Below are 15805 nucleotides of genomic sequence, written 5' to 3' on the forward strand. Positions count from 1 at the left end.
AGCAACTTGCATACAGATCCTACAAAGATTTATTCAAAATATATTCTGAACTTTCTTCTCTGGATGTAGGATGCCTGCACCACAGGACAGGGTAGCAGTATGATGTCGACTGAGTTCAGGGCTTCAGCTGATGCTAATGGGTAGTGGTGAGAAAGCTTAAGCCCTTGTGGTAAATCTACACACACAGGCACCTGTTTAATACAAATACCCCCTGAGCTACATACTGAATAGAGGTCGGAAAACCCAAGAACAGAACAGAGGTTGTAAAATCCAAGTACCCTTGACCCTGAAAAAAGTCCAGGCTGAGTTTAACTCACCAGCAAACTACATGTGGTGAGTGCATTATAGCCATAACCTCAATCTTTTTAACTCCCCAGCTCCATCTTTTTCCCCAGCATATGGCATGTGAAAGACCATGCACTGGCACCAGAGAAAACAAATTTTCGCGTAAACATTTCAGTAGCTTGCAAACAGCTATGTATTATCCATGGATCATGTTCCTTTTTCCATATGCCTCTCATGGCTGGTAAGGAGATTTGCTCTGGAGTAAGCAATGGACAGAACAGGTTGTGCTGTATTTGGCAAAACAGAAGTGCCACGTGCTTTATTTTCTTAGATGCATAATTCACAATTTTTCTCTTGATTTTTATCAATGAGATCATTATCTATAATCTGCCTCTACAGTGTCTGAATGAAAAACATTCAGCTTACAAATTGTCCTTCTAATGGACTTGCATAGTTACAGTTGCTTATTCACTGTATTCAACTGGTCCCATGATATTAGTCTTTTCCCTAAAGGGATGATTTGTACTTGTTATTTGTTATTTTTTCTCCTGTAAGAGGAGAAAAAATAACAAATAACAAGTACAAATAACATCAAACAAAGATGAGCAACTTGCAAGCAACCAAATTCACACCCTCTATCTTCAAGTCTGCATGAAATATTCACTTCTTGGTCCTCCAGCCTAACTAAATAGGTGCCCCTAATCTTTCTAAGACCTTGACAGTGAAGGCCTTCAAATGTAACCTTGTCCTCAAAGTTAGGGATTCATGGGTCTACTCTCTTGGCTGGGCTGGTGCTCCTGAATACTCTTTAAAGCGCCACAGTGTTTCTGCATCCACCTGGTCCTGCAAGGGCTGCAGCCTTCCAGCACAGCTGTTGCTCAGCCATCACCCACTGGAGCAGGGAGAACAGTCATTCTGCCCATTAATCCTTCTGGGGTTTTGATAGTTACATACAGAGCTGCACATACTCATGAACATCTGAAGAGTAACATGTTATTTGAGTACGCGTGCTTAATTTCTGCATAACCGCACCAAGAGCTGTTAAATGGTATTTGTTCAAGACTGTTTTCCTGACAGACATATAACTCAACTATGTAAGTAATGTGACCTCTTAACAAAATAACTGAATTCTTCTAAACAATTGCTACTAAGGAGCCTCTTAAGAAAAAGCATATATTTATGTCTGAAATAAATACAAGCTTCTAGATGAAATTTTCTACATTTTTAATTGAGGTAAAATATTTTCTTCTTATTTGCCACATTTGCTAGAGCAATAGGAATTTAAATATTTCTTAAAGAGAAGTAATAAAAGAAAACATGGTATCATACTAAACTGCAGTACTTACAATGAAGTTGTCTTTCTTGACCATCAAAGCAAAGCACTGTATTATTTACATTTAGGAATAGCTATGATTCAGTGAATTTCACTGAGACATACACAGAAAATGCTAGAAAACTTGTTTCCATTTAGTTTGCTACCTAATACTTCAGCAACTGCCTTAAGTAATGTGGATTCAGATACTATCTGAGAGCCCTGTGGTACACAGGTGAGGAAGTGCATAAGAGTAAACACACCACAGAATTTAGAGTTATTTTTCCAGTTTGCTGAGGCTGCTAAAAATGTCTGTGAATCTCTACACTAGGCTCAGACTCATTTGAAATTATTCCCAGATGACCATGAAGTCATTCTACGGCTTGGAATTGCTTCAGTTCAACCATGTTTCATCAATTCCCTTTTCAGTAGAGGACCTCTATGCTGATATGTTCGCTGCTGCTTGCTTCTCACACCACTGGTTTGACAACACTGGGCAAATTCCCCTTCAGACAATTAAGTCAAGAAAGCTTTGTGTTTGTATTGGTGTAGTATAACGTGATCATGTAAAACAGGGACATCTTGTGCAGTATTTTTCTTAGCTCTGTTTTCTTCATCTCCAATGCAGCCTGTCCTTACAGACAGCAGAATACAGCCCAAATAAAGTCAAAAGGATAGAATCTCACAAATCCGCATTTCCTACTATGCAACTCTAATAATCCAGGATTTTTCTTTCAGGCACTGCGCAAAAATTGATGGATAAGGCTTACCAGCTCAACTAAATGGTGCTAGGCATCATGTGAAAGGAATGATTTTCCCTCAGAATGCCTTAATGGCTTTTTTTCAAATCTAATGACTGTTTCTCTTAAGTCTGTTTCTGGTTACCACATTTTTTTTTTGTTTTAGAATAAACTACAGATATTTAGGAATCAAAAGATTGCATATAAAAATGGGTGACATTGTCCTTACCATCTGTTTTCTTTGATTCATCCCCCACACTGGACTTATCTCTTTTGTCCAACTTATTGTCTTCCTTTAATTCACCTAGAAAGAAGCAATAAGAAACATTATAAGGATTTTAATGCAGACTGCAGTTTATTAATGCCTATAACTCAATCAAATGGGAACATCCAAAGGAGATGTTCCTTAGGAGGAAAAGTCTAAATTCAAAAGGAATAAAGCACCAAAAAAAATTATCCATCTCCTACAGAAAAGCAAGCTTTACAATCTACTTTTAAATGTATTCTAATTTTTAAAACCATTTAAAGTGCACATGCAAACTCTTAATCCCTCTGATTGTATGCAGGCCATTAAAAACCTGAGTATAAACTTAATTTCAAAATCAGGACTCGCAAACATTTATGCTTTTAAGGGACTAAGACGCTGCAAGACTTCATCATAAGTTTCTGTTTTAAAGAACCACCTTAGATATCCTAAACAGGCCTATATAATTTTGTCTTGCTTTCTCTTACCAGATTCTGTTATCCACAGATTCATTTGGGTTGGTCCTTTGATGACTGTATCAGGGAATAATCATCCTAGCATTGATAACTGCCTTTAGAGTCTCTGTAGCAAACCAGAAAATCAAGGCCTTTGGCAGAGCAATGGTTGATGCAAAATTAAAACGGCAGCTTGAGCTGGGGGGTATTTTATGAAGCCAGGAAAGTTAACCAGTCATTCTCATTTTCTGTCCTCTATTAGTCATACAGCAGAGCACATCAGACTTTCCTAGACCATCCCTTCATTGAATGCGAATGCTGAATGCAAGATCAAATAAAAAATAACTTAAAGGGAGAGCTGCAGCAGAACAAAGCTATTTCAGTTGCAGTGTCCAAACAGCAGCAAAGAAGGTGTCCTTTCAGACATCCAGTGAAACAAGACCAGTCTGTCCAGATGGGAGTAGGCAGTTTGTCCTTTCCTCATGGAGTAATGGCTGTGAATTTGTAACACACACTTTAACACAAAAAGCTGTAAAAGTCTTGCTTCAGAATTTTGTAAACATGAGGTATGCTACAGGGCTGTATTAAAGTGATGCTTATTCCATTTCTATTCCTGTTTTGGTACTTCCCAGTCTTTGGATCAAGATTAAAGGTATTACATGTTAAAGAGGATCTGTTCTGCCTTCAAAATACTCATAGGCAGTGGATATTTATTTTTGGAACAGCTCCAAAAAAAAAAAAATTGAAAAGAAGCATGGTCTCCCTCTTCCACAATGTGCCCTAACCACTGACATGTTTGTTATTCTTGGATGGCAGTGGATCAATCTCTCTCTCCAATTAAGATCCATCATAGTAGAAAAGAGGAATGGTTTTCAAATCTTAAAATATTTAACAAGATGGGAAAAAAGCATGTTTTGTTCAGCTTTTATACAAAACTTTTCAGGTTTTTCTTCCTAAACTCTCTGTATGTGTGAGAGGAAAATGAAAGCAAGATGATACAGGACAAGAAGCACCCTCCTCAGCTGATCACACTGACACTGACTTGGGGTACTTGAACAGAGAGGTATGAGCAGATCTAAAGAGGGTTTAGGTGTCTGTTTGATAAGGGTGGCCTTAAAAAAAAAAAAAAAGGATACTATCTTCAGGAAATGAAATAAAAATGTACCTAGCAAAGCACAAAAGTCTTCTTGCATTTCCTCCACCATCATACAGATGATGGTAATGATGAGATAATAATGGTTTCTAACCATTGCATAAAGAAGTTGCTTGACCCTAACTGTGTGCAGGAAAAGATGCTGAACATCTACACCCACATTACTTCACAGTTCAGTCTCTCAGAGAAAGAACACAGGCAGTTAATGACAGAGAGACTTTAAACTCACCTGACACACAATTTCTGAACTTTCATTGAATATTATGAATAGGAGACTTTTGAGTAATGTAATATCTACCCTGCCATAGTGCCAGCAGCAGAGCAGAATGATAATCATAATGATCTTTCTGAAAGGGATTAAAGAAACAGAGAAATAATGAGGTAAATACATTACGATGAGATATTAACATAAGGGAAGCTGTACTGAATCCAGAGATATGAATGTGAAGATCTCATCAGTCTCCAAAGACTCTGCAGTGATTGTACCTCCTAAAGGTACATAATCCCATAAATTAAGGAGCAGAATTTCTTTTCCTGAGGAAGATGCTAATTTTCAGAAATCACTATAATTCCTTTCAAAGCACTTTTGACACCTGCAGCTGAGAAGCATTGCAGAAAAAGGTACTATCAAAATTACTAGAGAACACTTAATCCCCATGCTGTTAGAAGCATGTAAAACAAAGGATTTCAAAATAAATGTTTGATGCAGTCCAACTGGGATTTCATATGTCCCTAACATTTTTGATTTCCTGGGGGGCCCATTCCTATTCACCCATGTAGCACTGAAGAAAAACCATAAAGAGCATGACAGCTCTGATTCCCACAGTCCTTCCAATCTAGAAAAACCCTAATGATGAAGGAATTAATGGGAAAGGCAAGCAACCACGAAAATAATATCAGGAATGTTTTAAATAGAATTTCTGCATCTCCTGCCATCTAAACTCACTGCTTGAACCTGGGACTTTCAAAGCCTATATACTCACTCAGTCTTTTTCTAAGACAGAGTTTCTAAGTGTCTTTTTTGCTAGTTTTGCACTGCCTGATACTAGCCAAGTTTGTGACAAGTCAATGTGCCTGTACTGCCATTTTTTGATATCGGCTTCGGGGAACAACAGTGAAACAACCTAGAGATAACTGGTCTGTTCTCATGGGTATATGTCATGGGTTAAGATTGGCCCCCCCTGAGAGTTGGGGGCTCAGAGGTGACTGGGTGCCAGGGCAGCATTCCCTGGAGAGCCAGTCACCACTCGTCTTGTTCGTTTCTGCTAAAAATCATATATATACAACACCAGAAGCTGTTGGCAGTTTTTCTATTGGTGTCTGCTGTGTGTAGGTGTAGAAGGCCAGGGGGTGGCTGGGCTCCTTCTTCCCCCCTCTGGGGGGGAGAGGGGAGCCCTGCGGCCCCCCCAACTCTGCCTAGGCCAGAGTTAGAGACAGCATTGAAGTGAGTGTTTGTGAGGGATGTGACTCACAAACAACTGGTAAGTGGGAGAGAGAGAGAGAGAGGCAGGCCTTGCAGCTAGGCCCTCTTCTTCCCCCCCCTTTGCAGCCAGGCTGCAGAAGGGGGCTGTTTTTCCCTCTCGCTGTTTAGTGGGAGTGGATGCAAGGCTCAGCACTGAAGCAAAGCCAAGTGGATGGGCTGATAACAAAACAGCTCGAAGCCAGGGAAAGGAATCCCAGGCAAAATTGGAGACGGGCCAAAGGGCTCGGGAGTTGCCCTGCCGAGGTTTGACCGGGGGCAGCCGAAAACTGACTTAGAGGACGGTACGTTGATAAGCTACACTACAGCAGCCTACACAACGGAGGTATGAGACCAAGAGGGAGAGATCACACAGCAGAAATGACACAGGACAAAGGAGAAAGGACTCAAAGCTACCTTCTTAGACTTCATGAAGAAGAAAGAACTGCAGCAAACAGCTGAAGGTTGGTAGGTAGTGTTCAGAGGCCCCGAACACTCCCATGAGAGAGAGACTGGTTACTTATCAGCCTGAAAAGGCTTTTTCCTGGATTAAAGTTAAAAGGAGAAGCTTCAAAGGGACTGATAGAAGTGTAATGATATATATATAGCTGCTTTTAGTTTGTACAGTATATTTATTTGCGTAAATAAATGTAAATACTTTCCCCTTCCCCTATAGAAGCCTCTGACCTGAAAGTTTTCTCTTCAGTGTTGGGATAAATTGTGGGAAGGAGTGAGAAAGCCTGCAAATTGGATTTTAGATTTCTAATGTGGTTCAAACTGCCACAGTATAATAATTTTTTTTAATGTTTAATGGAATTTTCAAACATTTTTTTCACCTTTATTGGGTGAAGAATGAGATTCTTATTTTAACTCAGTTCTACAGCAAGTTAAAAACACTGGAATAAAATTTCTGTCAAACTCCCCCCCCCCCAAAAAAATGAAGGCTTGTGACTATCCTTATTAAAAGAAAACTGAGCAAAAGAAGGATAGATAAAATAAATTGTAAAAAAAGAGAGGAGAAAAATCCTCTGCCTAAAAACATATTTATATTTGAGACTCAAATCAAAGATGCCTTTAGTTGGCTTTAAAATGAGTTTATAAGCCAACTTTGGATTCTCCTCTGTTCTCTCCTCCACCCAAACAATGATGTTCTTTGAAACAAGAATATTTGTTTCAGCTTTCAAAACTCTGTATCATAACAGGCTGCTTCACTTGCATGAGATAAATATTTTTTCCTTTCCTCTAAAAGTGCCCAGGCAGACATGATGAACTCCATCTTCTGTGGAAAAATGCTCCTCAGAAGTTAACATACAGTTTCTGATTTCCATATGCCTACACACAGGAAGAGACTCTGGCCCCAGAACATCCTTTTCCAGGATATCACGTTCCTCCATCACTAAGGTGAGATACTGGTTTTAGGGCTGGATTTATGTTTCAGTGGAAGGAGAGAACTCACCATTCTGGACATGCTGTTTCTCTTCTCCCACTGTGTGATGAGAGTCTGTTCCCTTATCTGTCCTAGGTATGTTTTTCCCTTGAGAGGCTTTGTGTTTGTTCATGCCCCTTTGCTGAGTCTCATTTACAGAATTTTTACTGCAATCTGTGCTTTTGCTTTCCCTAGGATTTGGTTCTTTGCTGTTCTCTGTATTTGTTGCTGTGGTATCTTCAGCTGGCTTCTCATCCTTTTCGCTTTCCTTTTCATCTGTTCCCTGATAGGCATTTTCCTCTGCTTCTTTCTTAGTTTTTTCTTCTGCATCTTCAGCAAAGAGAGAAGCAAAACAAGGAAAGAAATCGCAACTATCAGTCAATTTGACAACTCACATCTAAATCTACTTCAGTATTTCACATACAAACATCTTTTACTTAAAAAAAAGTAGGAAATGACCTGACAACAGAAAAAGAGCACAGGAGAACATTTAACAAAGTATTCTGAAAACAATATCCCAGGCTGGCCCAAATGTATATTATGTGTGTGTCCTTTTTTTACCATATAAAGTTCACCTTTGAAAAAGTGGTTCCACAAAATTCTTAAAAGGCAAAAAGAGATATTAGCTACTGAAGGCTCTAGGGGTGCCAAAGCTATTTTCATTTTTGACACACAAGAGTCAAACAGCATTTAGTCTCACATTGTACTAGCTAACTCTAAGCCCATAAAGTCTTGGTTCTTTGATATCTACTTTTTCTCCCTCTTGTTCCAGGTTGCTTCCAATGCCAGTTTCTTTATCTCTTCCCTTCCACTTAGAGTTATCCTTTCTTTATGGGTCCATCCTTTCCTTGCAGACTAATACATTGCTACTAGTGCTTGCCATGCCATCCTCAAAAGTTTTACAGTCAATCACAAATATACAAAGGTATAAATTCAAAAGTGAATGTTGAACAACAGCAGCACCTCAAAATAATGTCATTCGATTAAAAGAAAAAAATCACGAAGAAGCCGTTTTCCTCCATCCAAGATACTACTCTTGTTCTCGTCCAAACATTAGGTACTTATGTAACACTTACTTGTAAGACAGGTTGCAAATTACTTTTGCTTCAGGTATAGAGACCACTACATTTCTAGCCCAGATCAGGTACAGCACTCCCCAACAGACTCAGCTGCAAGGGCTTTGTTTGGCTTCCTACATCCCACTGAAAAGCAGAACACAACCGCAGTCCCTCAAGACAGCCCTCAAACTAATAAACCTGACTGGGTGTGCACAAACTCTGGGCAGAGAATCCATAATTTTCTTCCCCTTTTGCATGATCAATAGAGACTTAATCTGCAAAAGCAGATGAGTAGCTCAGCAGACACTCAGTTTGGAACCTGTGAGCTTATGCAGCTTCAGATCATAACTGTATCTATACTGAGTCTAGCACAGAGATGTAACCAACCTATTATTGGGTTGAGAATATTCAGGCCTACTCCTTATGACCCCATCAAGAAGTGATTTTAATCATGATAAGAATCCACAGATGTATCTCTTGTTTTCTGAGAGACTACATAAGCTGACAAACAGAGGAGAAGATCCTATAAAACGCTGAGTGAAGTCTACCTCAGTCCTAGGGAAATATTCTTGACATGTATAAGGAAGATGTTTTGTTCCTTACAGGAGCAGGATCTTGGCCAGTATGTAAAAATTACATTGTCAAATACTTCTTATGAGTGAATCAGAACCAGTTTTAAGAAAAATGTACCAATGGGGTACAAAAGTGTAAAGCTGTCCTTATAAGAAATGCCAGTGTGCATTTCCCTTGTCAGCAGCTACATACAGTAAACTAATTTTTAAATTAATAAATTATGGTTCACACAAAAACATAATTCGATTAGTCTTCCTCACTCCACTAATCATTCCTGAAATCTGTGCTAGCTAAGCTATACATATTGATATTTTTTCTGGAGTCTCATAGATTTCACAGAATATTCTGAGTTGGAAGGGACCCACAAGGATCATCAAGTCCAACTCTTCAGTGAATGGGCTGTACAGGGATCAAACCCATGACCCTGGTGTTATTAGCACCATGTTCTAACCAACTGAGCTAATCTCAGAGTACCACTGCATACAGAAGGATTCCTCTCATTTGAGGATCTGAAAAAAGTTATGTTTTGCACCTGAGTCACAGGAGAGAAATTTGTCTCAGGAGACTACAATACCATTGGATGAGCGCCTCTTGTCAAAAACAGTGTTAGAAAATACTTTATCTAAATAGTGCTTTGCACATCAGGGTGTTTGTTTTGTAGCTATTTAATGATGATTAAATTTAAATAGCTATTTGTAGCTATTTAATGATGATCTTTTAAGTAAAAAAGATCAGTAATAAACCCACTTATTTTGCCTACACAGTATGAGAAATTTTCTATAAATACCACACTTAGGATAAAAACTGCTCACTGAGGCTTCTAGGAACAATGCCATTACCAACGGGAATAGAGCATTGTACAAATAATTTAATAATAATATTAGCTACAAAAGTAACAATAATAGATTCCTTCCCTTCTGATCCCCAACTGCTATTTGCTGTCAACTAACAGGTAATGTTGTATTCTCTTAGTAGTAACTGTTTTCATTGGCAGTGCATAATGACAATGGTTTGGCAAGGGTCTGCAACTTCAGAACCTGCTGAGTGGCAGGCCTTGCTGCATAAGACTAAGGCCAAGGCAGATGGACCCAGAGTGAAGAAAATTGCTGCAAGTCAGGAGCAAGACAGCAGCTGAGCAAAAGATATTGATGAAAGTGCTCTGGAGTCCAAGAACATAGAAAGGTATGCTGAGCCATATGTTTCTATAACTCTTCCAGGATTAAAAAAATATGTATATTTGTACTGCTAAACACACCCAGAAACATTAAAATCAAACTGTTTCCATTTACATGAAATAAAACAACTCCATTAAAATAGGGTTTGAGTAATAACCGTTCCGATCACAGAATAAATTGCATCCCAGTTTCATAAGGAAAAAAAACCAGTTGAAACATTCCTCCTTTTTTGGTTCCAAAATCACCTGAGGGGTCAAGGAGACCTTGGGCAATCATCCAGCCCCTGGAGGTAAGGGGCAGTTATAACTAAATCGTTCTCAAAAGATGGCTCTCATTATTTCCAAAAGAACTCCAATAACAGAGATTTGCTAATGTCTAACTTATTAGACATTATAATAACATTTATAATAACCTGACAATTTTTTTCTCCTCTTAACAGCCCAGGGTATTTGAATAAAAAAATAGTTCCCTTATTTTTCAGCTGAAGTAGTCTTCAAAAAAATGCTTTCAGCTATACACCTATAATGCTTTCAGCTATAGACAAGTTATCATAATTTGCATTGCTGTACTCTGCATTGTCTACAATTGGTCCATATGTTTCCTGAACAGCAGTGGCCAAAACTAGGCACAGCAGGGCTTTGAGGGCCTTGTTACTGCTGGAAAGATAAGAAGAATGCCAGAGGAGTCTCACTAAAGTGTGTTGGGTTGTTTTTTTTTTAGTGTGTGTGTTTGGGTTGGGTCAGGTTTGGGTTTTTTTCAGTGGTGGGGGGATGTTGGTTGTGATTTTTTTTCAATTGCATCAGAGTATTGAACCCTGGTCAACATTTAACCAACACAACGCTCATATTCTTCTGAAATATTTACAGTCTCTCCCAGATTGATGACATCACAAGCATTTGCAGCATAGCTTCCAATTAATTTTCCAAGTTATCACCAGAAATATGAAACCAGTTATGAATTCAGAATATTCTGTCCTTCTCCCCTGAAATATTATCCATGCCTCTTTCAACCTTAACAATGAACTACTGATAATCTATATCTACAAATACTGTTCCAGTTATTTTTGCACCACCCTGAGTCTGATTCATGGCTTTAGGGGAACTCCCTCACAACTTTTCTCCGTCCCGTTGTCCATATCTTCTTCATTAGGTACACTTACATAAGAAATATAAGGTACTCTTAAGAAGTGTATAAGACACCCTTAAGAAGAGTATAAGGTACTCTTAAGAAGAGCATATAAGGCAAGTATAAGGCACAGACGAGTCACAATATTCCTATCCTTCTGAATACAGTGTAGGTTGTTGAACTCAAAAAGCAGATTCTCTCGAACTAACAGTGCTTACTTGGAGAAAAATTTGATTGAAGAAGAACTTGAAGAAGAAGAGGTCAAAAGAATTTTTATTCTTTTGCTAAGAAGCTTGGCTGTTACCTTTGGTGGCTTGCGCTTTCCATTTCTCCCTGTTCTGCTGCACCACCTCAGTCCAGGTGGCTTTAAAACATTTGAAGTCCACAGTGAGTATGGAGCAGTTAAGTGAGGCACTTCCTTCGGACCCAGTGCTCTTGACACTTGATCTTTTAACTTCGGAGGGACTAATGTTATTTAGGCTGGGGCACAATATCACAAAACACAGAAGAAATCAGTATCCTGTACACCCAAATACAACTATGAAGAAATAACAGCTGTAAGTCACCCAGGAAAAATTAAGCTTGAATCCCTTATCTTTCGCTTCTCTCCTGTCCCACCCCAGGCCAATCAATGTTAAAGCAAAGAGCACAACCAAGCCATTGCTAGAAATAAAAGGCATCTTTTCTCTGACTATTTTTTGGTATCCATGGTCACTATGAAATAGAATCAGTCAAAGTGCTGTCACTACTTTTGTTGTACATCTCCACTCCCTAAATATTATTGGAGAGTAAGACAATTCTAGAAATAAAATATGTCAGAGGAGGAGTCTCCTAAAATTCACTGAGGTACAGGACAGGAAATCCACCTCTGTCCAGGACTTGGTGACCTCAGATGAGGCTGAAATCAGGCACTCGTTTCGGTTACAGATCCTACAGTTGTCTTTCAAGGATGCATGCTTCATTGTGCACATTTTAATAAAGGCAACAAGGTTACCGACAAAGAAAGATATAAGTGCCTGTTCTTTGTTCACCCAAGAGTAAAGAAGTCACCTGGGAGAGGGAACCCTGAGGGTAGCCCTACTTTAGGGAGCACTAGCCATGAGGCATTTGAATCCCAAAACGTGCCCTGTCAATAAACTACTAAAAGAGCGGTATCTCTATAATACAGTTTGAATGGGCCAAGACTTCTACACCTGAACTCCAGGTGAATTCTGGTGGTTCTTCACACATTTGCATAACAATACTGTCACAAGAGTGTGCTTATACTTTCCAGTCATCATTTTTGTTTCAATCCCATTTATACTTCTAGATGTGAAGAAATGAGGGCCTTCCAATGACTCTATTTACCTTCTCTCTGACATTAGTGACTGAGAGAGCACTGAAGTGTACCTGATTGCATGGCTACAACCATTTGTGCTCACTGCCTTTGGAGGTATGACTCAGGTTCATGCCACCCTACCTCTTTGCCCTCCCCCAGGCACAAAGACACCTCACAAGATGAGCTGTAGTGTTGGCAATGCGGATATGGGTCTTTAAGCCACATGGAAAACATATACTGTAGGGGAGGAAAACAGAGGAGTTGAGTGCAATAGCAGCACGTGCAGAGTGAAGGGGAAGGTGCAAGGTTATTCACCTGGAGCGCCTGAATCCGGACATGCCAGAGTGGGAAGCTTCATTGATGAGTGGAGTCACAATCTTCTCTGTCATGTCAGTCAGCACAGTAAAAGTGGGTTCCACAATGAAATCAATGAAACCTGAGCAGAAACACAAGGAGAGCCAGGCAGGCAAGAGGAGGATTTATGCAGAGTCCCTGCTTCAGTGAATACAGAAAACCACACTGTAGATGACAGTGTAAAATATTATACTTGAAAGAGAGATAGGCAAATAATAAAAAGAGGAAATTGAGTTATATATTAATCCCTGGCCCAAGAGCCTGGATACAGTATACAATAAAAGATACCTACTTAAATACGGGCAAGAAACTGTGGTAAATCATGACATCAAAAGATTCATCAAGATTTGTTTTATATGAGGAGTAGTGTGATATTGAAGTCAAATTTCTAGCAGATTTGGATAAACTCCGGTTTCAAAGAAGAATTCTTTAAAAGCAGAAAATAAATATAACAGTAATAATACCAGTAAGTTTTGCTGGTGTGGAGTTACACAAGAACGTCCTTTACTGCGCGTCAGCATTCACGTTGCTGTGAATACTCTCTCCTCCGTGCTTGGTCAGCTTTTTCTTGTTGATAAGAAAACAGATTTAGATGCTTTCCCCACATTTTTAAAATAAGTAAAGGAAAAAATAAAGGGCCAAATAATTTCTACTTCATCATACAGCTTGACAGAGATGAATATGGCTCTGATCTGAATGTTGGGAGAGCAGACTTAAGGGCCTTGTGGCCATAAGCTCATGAGATGGATGAAAATCCAAGTTGCATGGACAAAATGTGAGAGTGAGGAGCTTACAGTACCTTACACGTTTTCCTAAATTCCTTTACCACTTCAGTTAGCAAATTTCTTAGTGTTGCAGGTAGCCAAGAAAACAATGATGTCCTTAATCTCTCATAAGGCACATTGGGATCCAGGTTACAATTACTGTTGTCAGATGTTTTTTGGTAACGTTATTACTGTTACAAATCCCTACTGTTACAATTTTCAGAGATTTGTTAATTATCAAGTATTAATTATTCCTTAATAATATTGTAGTTTCTCTGACTTGATCATTATATGTTTCTACAGCACTGGTGATTCTAGGTGATAACAGAACAACAAAAGAAGAAGAGACCACATTGTTCAGGCACCTGAATTCACAGATGCTTTGATCCACATCCCAAGTGCAAAGCAGTTGAGCATCCTTCTAGTTCAATTTCCCTTCCCTGATTTTTGCTAAATTTCTAAAAGAATGGATTATTAAGTGTATTTTCATGCCTGGTCAAATTAAAAATGTTACTTTTAAGTAACATTCTGTAAATCTGGAGAAAATACACATTCGGTCATATCCAAAAATCTGAATACTGTGCCTCCATAACACTGAGTCAGTCTTATCTACTCAAATTTAGGAAAAAAAGAACTCCCAGGTAGTTAATCAAAAATGTATGTAGCATAAAGCCTGAATAGGAAACTGTATGCTAGATGACAACTCAGATAATCCCAGGAAGCTTTATACAATTTTTTAAAGCACTGGAAATTTTACTGACTGAGAACAGTGTTAAGTGTGCCACAGGAATCCTAAGGATAATAAGAACTTGATTTACATATATTTGTGTGTCTGTCTCGATACATCTCTATTCCCCTTCAAAAACTTATTTACCTCTTAGTGAACAAAGAAACCCAAGCCATGGTACCTTGTTATTCTGCTCAGCAAGTAATACCACTGCCATTTGCTCCATCACCACTAGCAACCCTAAGAGATTCAAATCTCTGATACCAGACACATGACTACATCACTAACTTCAGCAGCAAGGTGTTGGGATTTGTTTCCTCAGATAGTCAACAACTGCACACAAACACAATCTAGCTGTGTTTAAGAAACAGGTTTTCCCTGCAAGAAGTCTTGCAACTCATCAACAAAGATGAGCAGAGGTGGCACAGGTAAACAAACTCAAATACCTAAGAGAACTTTTCTTTGATAAGTGAAATTTTTCCCTCTATTCCCTACAACATGAATAAGTTTTTCAACTATGTTACCTTAAAATGGAGATCATAATAAAATTTAAATATGCTGACTTAGTATGCTAATTAAAACCCTGACTATCAAATAATGAACCTGAGCTTTAAACCTATTAATGCTAATGACCATTTTATCATCCTTTATCTCCTTCAATAGAATGAGCATGATAAACATTTCTGCATCTCAGTGACTAAGATGATTTTACCAATTAATGCTGCATACTGAGGGTGAATTCCAGGCATATGACTAGCGTTCATTCATTCCACCTCCAAACATCATCATCATGGCTAGGTTTCACAAATGAAGATTTGGGAAGGGCTCTATCCACGTTTGTTGCAAGTGCGTTGGTGGCTGAAAAGGCCAATACAAGATAGACATGTCCGGTTGCAAAAGGCACAGCAGAAAGACTCCTTAGGTGGTATATTCCGCAAGGTACGATTCTTTCTGCGCTGCCTTTTCTCCTCAAGGGTGATCCTGCGTGCGTTCTCAAAAGCATCAGCAGTGTTATAGATGGTGTGTCTCCAGGTCTCCCGATTGGAGGCCAGAGTAGACCAGTTATGGTGATCAATATGGCCAAGGCTGAGATGTTGTTTCAGGGAGTCCTTGTATCTTCTCTTCAGGGCTCCTCTCTTGCGGCAGCCAGTAGCAAGTTCACCATAAAGCAAGATCTTAGGGAGGCGGTGGTCCTTCATCCTTGAAACGTGCCCTGCCCAGTGCAGCTGTGTTCTCAGCAACATGACCTCAATACTTGTGACTGCTGCTTGTTCAAAACCAGATGTATTGGTCACATAATCTGACCAGTGGATGTTTAGGATTGAACGGAGACAGCGTTGATGGAAGTGTTCTAGGAGCTGCAGGTGGTGGCGGTAGATGACCCATGATTCAGATCCGTATAAGAGTAGACAGCACTATGGCTCTGTAAACACTGATCTTTGTACTTTTCTTCAGATGTTTGTTTCACCAAACTCTTTTATGAAGCTTTCCGAAAGCACTATATGCCTTTGCCAACCTGTTGTCTATCTCTCTGTCAATCTTACCATCCGAGGAGATGAGGCTACCAAGGTAATTAAACTGCTGGACTGATTTGAGTTCTGATTGGCCAATGGTGATGTGGGGATGATGGGGGACTT

General features: G+C 39.2%; 1 protein-coding gene across 15 annotated transcripts in view; it reads right to left on the bottom strand.

The window, feature by feature from the left end:
* The window catches only part of PDE1C (phosphodiesterase 1C), a 327224-nt gene that overhangs the window by 34833 nt on the left and 276586 nt on the right, over window positions 1-15805 (bottom strand). For 11 of the 15 annotated variants that reach the window (XM_051798713.1, XM_051798712.1, XM_051798714.1 and 8 more), the window contains 4 exons: window positions 12639-12759; window positions 11310-11485; window positions 7105-7404; window positions 2567-2641 (listed from right to left, as the gene is read on the bottom strand). In XM_051798713.1, the coding sequence (XP_051654673.1) occupies window positions 2567-2641; window positions 7105-7404; window positions 11310-11485; window positions 12639-12759 (672 nt within the window). The remainder of the gene's footprint in view (window positions 1-2566; window positions 2642-7104; window positions 7405-11309; window positions 11486-12638; window positions 12760-15805) is intronic. The other 4 variants (XM_051798723.1, XM_051798721.1, XM_051798724.1 and 1 more) reach the window with 2 other exon arrangements.

Source organism: Manacus candei, unplaced genomic scaffold, assembly GCF_025592945.1.
Source record: "Manacus candei isolate 608988 ecotype Guabito, Panama unplaced genomic scaffold, ASM2559294v1 h1tg000049l, whole genome shotgun sequence".
Lineage (NCBI taxonomy): Eukaryota > Metazoa > Chordata > Aves > Passeriformes > Pipridae > Manacus > Manacus candei.